At 48.3% G+C, this 6,867-nt stretch overlaps 1 protein-coding gene across 3 annotated transcripts in view; it reads right to left on the bottom strand.

Annotated features, from left to right (window-relative positions):
- Positions 1-853: 853 nt before the first annotated feature.
- Positions 854-6,867, bottom strand: part of LOC138293753 (calcium-binding protein 2-like) — a 391,577-nt gene continuing 385,563 nt past the window's right edge. Inside the window, exon 6 of one of the 3 annotated variants that reach the window (XM_069233093.1) lies at positions 854-1,808. In XM_069233093.1, the coding sequence (XP_069089194.1) occupies positions 1,783-1,808 (26 nt within the window). In that variant the 3' untranslated portion in view covers positions 854-1,782. The remainder of the gene's footprint in view (positions 1,809-6,867) is intronic. The other 2 variants (XM_069233094.1, XM_069233095.1) reach the window with 2 other exon arrangements.

The following is a 6,867-nucleotide window of genomic DNA, read 5'->3' as shown; positions in this document are numbered from 1 at the left end:
CTCTAGTTCAAAAAGTAGCTGCGGATATGGTCTGAGTTTACATCACCACAGCAGTCTTGTCGCTGTAGTTTTAGAAGCTTAAGTCGCAGGTAGAAGTACCTAGACCTGGTCTAGGCATTGAGGGGGTCATTCTGACCCTGGCGGTCGACGACCACGGAAGCACCGCCAACAGGCTGGCGGTGCTTCCTTTTGTATTCCGACCGCGGCTGTGAAGCTGCGGTCGCCCAGCCGGGTCTGGCGGTTTCCCGCCGGATTACCCCCGGCTGGGAGAATCCTCCATGGCGGCGCTGCTTGCAGCGCCGCCATGGGGATTCCGACCCCCTTCCCGCCAGCCTGTTTCTGGCGGTTTTCACCGCCAGAACCAGGATGGCGGGAACGGGTGTTGTGGGGCCCCTGGGGGCCCCTGCACTGCCCATGCCACTGGCATGGGCAGTGCAGGGGCCCCCTAACAGGGCCCCAGAAAGATTTTCACTGTCTGCATTGCACCCTTCGCACCCGTCGCACCCCTGCAACTCCGCCAGCACCATTCGGAGCCGGCTTCATTGTTGCAGGGCCTTTCCCGCTGGGCCGGCGGGCGCTCCTTTGGCGGGTGCCCGCCGGCCCAGCAGGAAAGCCAGAATGGCCTCCGCAGTCTTTTGACCGCGGAGCGGCCAAGTGGCGGTTCCCGTTTGGCTCGGAATGAGGGCCTGAGTGTTGAGCAGCGGTGAGAGGTATTGGCATCTAGCCTCTGCTGTACAGTTTGAACATCAAACCGCTTTTCCTCCATCTTTGGTTTGTGAGATGTGGCGGCCACAATGGTGTCAGAACATGAAGCAGGAGCATCGTCCAAAGGAAGGGATAGAACAGGCACAGACTTTATCATCGTGTTTTGGTGGCAGAGTACACCGTTTCACAAATTACAGTAATGCTTTCTTTTCAAAAAAACAATTCATTTAGAACAAGAGGAGACTGTGTCCATGCAAAATCGTAACATATAGCTGCACCAAAACACCAAACATTTCACAGTCTTTATGTCAAACAAAACACATTACATTTTCACCCAAAGAATGGTTTAAATATCCAGAACATGGGGCAGGGTTTTGAGTGAGGGGTCACTGAAAGCGTCCCCCCAGGAGAATAAGAGACATCTGGGGGATTGCAGATTCTGTGTCAATGGGGTGGTTTAGCATGACCATGTGCTGAGATCCCTCTTAGTGTGTTTGGGGTGCACTGTAGGGGTGCTAATAATCTGCTGTCCTCTCCTACTCTACAAGAGAGATCTTCTAAGGAGCGGCAGAGATTGAAATAGGCCAGAGGAGAGGGTTTTGGGAAGCAGAGGCTGGGTGATGAAGCATGGCCAGAGGCTGCTCTCAGGATGAGTTGGAGACATTTTCCAGGAGTGATCTAGGGATGAGCATATCTGATGAAGAGCAGGAGGATTCTGGGTTACAGATGTCAGGGTGACCTCAAAGAGGAGAGGTAAAGCGGCGTGGGAAGAGATAAGATATGTCGGCAGCCCCTTCCTGGTTGGAGTAGAATTCTGCCAGTATGGGGATAACCCATTTGTATGAGAAATAGGATATCTGTGTGAAAAAGGGCAACACAACCACACACGTAAAACAAGCAGGCAAGGGCTAGAGGCGCAAGAAGCGACTGGTGTATCCTCCCATCTTATAAGCCCCATGGGGAGTCCTTTTATCTTCTTTGAAGTCAGTGGTGAAGCTGCTGCTGTCCCTTATAAATCTGCTTCTAATGCCTCACTCTAAATATCCCCCTCCAGTAAGGCACGTCTGTTTCAGCGGCTCAGCGTGACATCATGCGCACAAACTCTGTGAGGGGAAAGACATACAAGAGAGACCAGAAAGAGATAACGTTGTGGTCAGAGATGAACATCTAATAGGCAGAAAACTTTAGAGAAAAGTGAAGATTGGTTGATCTACTTTTTGAAATACATTTAACCAGGGATATGCAAAGCTTCAAATTTCTTTTTAAACTTCACAAGATGTGTATTCTGCAAAACTGGCAACGTTAATCAACAGGATAGAGGAGAAGTAAAGACAAGGGAAGAGAAGAAGGAAGATCACTGGATGGTCCGAGAGAGGCCTCTTTAGCCAAGTTTATATGGAAGCAAAATCCATTGATCATTAGTAAGTTGTATCCCACAGACCCTCTTCCTGGACTTATTGCCTTAAGGTTGATATTCAGCACAGTAAACCTACATGGGGCCTGGAGAATTTCATCAAAACATCTCAGCCCAGCTACTAAACTCCTAAAAGACTTAGAGAATAGATTCAAGTACTTTAGATCTTCAAGAGACGGGGGCGTTTGTTATCGCTGGCTGACAAGGACACTCAGGATACTTGTCTGATACAGATTTTAATCAGAAGTACACAACATTTTTATCTTTGTGACGTGAAGTTTGTAGGGACCGTAATTGTGCTCACTGAAGTTTTTTTTTAGAGAAACACCTACATGGAGTCCAAATGAAGGATGTTGGGAGGAAACCTTCAAGAAATAGAAGCACAACCAGGGATTCAAAGACAAATCACAACTAACTGCAAAGGGCAGATGATCTTTCTCGAGACAATGGCTAGAGCTTTATGACATGGCCTTACAAGGAGGAGGGTTTCTAACCAAATTTACCACGGCTTAGCAAAGGTTAGGAGATATCTTTACTTTGCTGCCCACCCGTCACTCTACTGACTCACGTCTATCAGACATTGATCAAATGAAGCTTGGATACCAGGGCCCAGATTTATGGGCTTTTGGCACAGGACATCACAGCAACAACATCTCACTATGCTGCCCTGAGTCAAAGGGGAAAGGGCAGGAATGCACTGTATCTATGCAATATGGCTCATCCGGTCCTTTCCCACTGTGCTGGTGCTGTTTTGGCTGCTTAGCGTCAACGCTGGCACCCTTGCACCATGGTGCATGGGTGTCTGTGTCGTAGGCAGGGTTGCTTTTGTGCAGGGAGGGGTACCTTCCCACACAAAAACAATCCTGGGAGGCTTTCTCCTCTTTCTATGTGTGCTTCAGAAAGATATTTCTCCTTGTTGCACTTTCCCTGGGTAGGCATAAGGTTTTGGCACATTCCCAGGTTTACAAGCTCTTGTAAACTTGGGGATGTGTCAAAATCCATGGGTTTTGTGTGGGAACACCCACCACAATGCTCATTGAATGCCTGCCTAACGCAGAGTAAGGCAACGTAGCGTTTGGGCTGCCTTGACTTACTCCATATCTATGAGGCTATTCAAAGCCATGCAAAGTGGTTTTACGTGGCCTCACAGATATGGTTGAAAGGTTTGTGCCCCCATTGCATCACTTACAGTGAGTCAACGGCGACACATGCCTCATAAATATAACCCCAAGTTTCTGGAAACAAACTTAGAGAGCAGTCCTAATGAGCATGAGAGCTATGTTCCCTATATACTTTTGGGATTTCTACACATTGACTGCACACTTCCACTAAAGGATGAGATATTCTGCAGGAAGGTTTGGAGATGGTCCTGAAATTGACAGTGGCGCCAATCGAATAGGTGGAGGGAATGTATCTCAGAGTCTTCCTTGCACTGAAAAACTTGAGGAATTAGAAATCATAATTGATTTGACTCACATAAAATCTAGATTTTCCACAGAGTACTATCCATGGTATATTAGATGGAATTCTTGACAGCATGTTACAGGCAGACTGTTGCATCACATGTGACACTTCATCAACAATGACTGAGGCAGATAAGTAGAAGTGGGCAAACAAAAGAGTTTTGCCCAGTCCGGGTTCTGCTTGGAGTGTGGAGTTCTGGCAAAACTATGTCAACCACAGCATGGCGGAGGTTTTCCTCCCATGAAACTCTCTAACATTAAGCTGGCGAGCACAAGTGCAAATTTGCATCCCCAGCATAATTTTCGGATGCTAGATTCTTCCCGGGTATGATTTCTCAACACGGTTAGTCACCGGAGTTTACCGCTCGCGTTGAGAAAGCTGATGCCAAGTATAAAATCAAGCCGCACCCTCTGGCCCACTGCGTAGTGCTGTTCATGCTGATTTTACAGTGGAAGACAAGCTTCCGAGGATAGAAATCAGCCCAAGCAGGGCATTGGATTGAAATTCTGCCGCTTGTGGAGTTTTTACTTAACTCCGTAGAATTCTGCGAGTGAAACACTGCAAGTTCTGCCCTGGCCTATCTATAAACAAAGCATCAGACCTGAGAGTTCTTCTAGATTACCAGAGGTTCCCTCATGATTCATTGTATGGTAACGTTGGCCGATGGACACCAACAAATTTGTATTTAAGCCTGTTGAAGTGTGACAATAAAAGTAAGTTTGGGATCATACCTCAGTCCCTGATAGTTCAGTGTCATGTTGTCTTTGTTCCTAATGGTAACCTGTTTGCTTTCTTGTTATGGTTTTTCTTTTTCAAAGGTACCGCTCCGACTGGACATCGTGTTTATTGACTTTATTGAGTGTCATCAAGTATATGGGTTTCCAGCAACCCCTGGTTAAGTCCTCACTGTTCACCCTCACTCTTCGTGGGGAGTCAAGTGTACTAAAGGAGTAACTTGGCTATCCAGGAGTCATGAACAGTACCTGAGGACAGTGGGACATCAGTAGTAAATGACAGAGGCCACCATGGACACTGCCAAGAGTCAACAAGAGAGCCCACCATGGATACTGCCCAAAGTAAATGACAGAGCCAACCAGTGACACTGCTCAGAGTAAATGACAAAGCCCACCATGGATACTGTCCAGAGTAAGTGACAGAGCCTACCATGGATACTGCCCAGAGTAAACAACAGAGCCCACCATGGATACTGCCCAGAGTAAATGACAGAGCCCACCCTGGATACTGCTCAGAGAGGATGACAAAGCCCACCATGGATACTGCCCAGAGTAAACGACAGAGCCAACCAGTGACACTGCTCAGAGTAAATGACAAAGCCCACCATGGATACTGTCCAGAGTAAGTGACAGAGCCTACCATGGATACTGCCCAGATTAAACAACAGAGCCCACCATGGATACTGCCCAGAGTAAATGACAGAGCCCACCCTGGATACTGCTCAGAGAGGTTGACAAAGCCCACCATGGATACTGCCCAGAGTAAATGACAGAGCCAACCAGTGACACTGCTCAGAGTAAATGACAAAGCCCACCATGGATACTGTCCAGAGTAAGTGACAGAGCCTACCATGGATACTGCCCAGAATAAACAACAGAGCCCACCCTGGACACTGCCCAGAGTAAATGACAGAGCCTACCAGGGATACTGCCAAGAGTAAACAACAGAGCCCACCGTGGATACTGCCCAGAGTAAGTGACAGAGCCTACCGTGGATACTGGCCAGAGTAAATGACAGAGCCTACCATGGATACTGCCAACAGTAAATGACAGAGCCTACCATGGATACTGCCAAGAGTAAACAACAGAGCCTACCATGGACACTGCCAAGAGTAAACGACAGAGCCCACCATGGATACTGTCGAGAATAAATGACAGAGCCCATCATGGATACTGCCCGGAGTAACTGAGAGCCCGCTATGGATACTGTGCAGTAACTACTAACGTCCTCAGTGCCCATTGGCATCATCAGATAGTGTTACACACCTTTCCCGCTTACCGCCTCTGCCACCTTGTTGCTCCTAACCTAGGAAGGGTTCCACCCTACCCTCTTCTAGAACCCAAATCACAGCCAGAGAAGATCACGGATCTCCCTTCTAGGTCCCTTCAAAGTAAAACTAAGGGGCATATTTATACTCCGTTTGCGCCGAATTAGCGTCATTTTTTAGCGTGAACGCCTTCCTTGCGTTAATGAGATGCAAGGTAGGCGTTCCCGTCCCAAAAAATGACTGCGATGCAAATGCGTCGTATTTTTACTCCCGGGCAAAAATCACGCCCGGGAGTTGGCGGGGCAGAAAACCCCACATTTGCGCCACTTTTTAACGCCTGGGTCAGGGCAGGCGTTAAGGGACCTGTGGGCTCAAAATGAGCCCACAGCTGCCCTCCCATGCCCCCAGGGACCCCCCCTGCCACCCTTGCCCACCCCAGGAGGACACCCAAGGATGGAGGGACCCACCCCAGGGACATTCAGGTAAGTTCAGGTAAGTATAAATATTATTTTTTTAAATATTTTTTTGTGGCATAGGGGGGCCTGATTTGTGCCCCCCTACATGCCTCAATGCCCAATGACCATGCCCAGGGGACATAAGTCCCCTGGGCATGGCCATTGGGCAAGGGGGCATGACTCCTGTCTTTACTAAGACAGGAGTCATGTAAATGGCATCTGGGCGTCGTTAAAAATGGCGCAAATCGGGTGGAGGCGATTTTTTGCGTCAACCTGACTTGCACCATTTTTAAGACGCCCTAGCGCCATTTTTCCCTACGCCGGCGCTGCCTGGTGTACGTGGTTTTTTTCCACGCACACCAGGCAGCGCCGGTCTGCTTGCGCCGGCTAACGCCATTCAATAAATACGGCGCCCGCATGGTGCTTCAGAATGGCGTTAGCCGGCGCAAAATTTTTTGACGCTAAACTGCTTTAGCGCAGTTTAGCGTCAAAAAGTATAAATACGGGCCTAAATACATTACTGTTTTACAGGCTGTTACCCCAGGAGAAGAAGATAATTTGAGTCAGAGTGCAGGTTATATAATCATCATTTTTTTAATTCATTGTAATGAAGGAGTCAAGGAGTAACTTATTACTAATGGAATAGGAATGGAGAGGGTGATAGTGGAGGGAAGGGTAGGACAATGATAGGGGCAAAGATGAGTGACAAAGCTCTGGAAGTAGTGGGGCAGTGGTGGGAGCAGAGATGAGTGACACAAAGCTATGGGAAGTAGTGGGACAGGGATGGGAGCCAAGATGAGTGACACAAAGCTCTGAGAAGTAGTGGG

This window comes from Pleurodeles waltl, chromosome 4_2, assembly GCF_031143425.1.
Source record: "Pleurodeles waltl isolate 20211129_DDA chromosome 4_2, aPleWal1.hap1.20221129, whole genome shotgun sequence".
NCBI classification, from domain to species: domain Eukaryota; kingdom Metazoa; phylum Chordata; class Amphibia; order Caudata; family Salamandridae; genus Pleurodeles; species Pleurodeles waltl.
The sequence above is the reverse complement of the archived record's forward strand: the minus strand, read 5'-3'. Positions and strand labels throughout refer to the sequence as shown.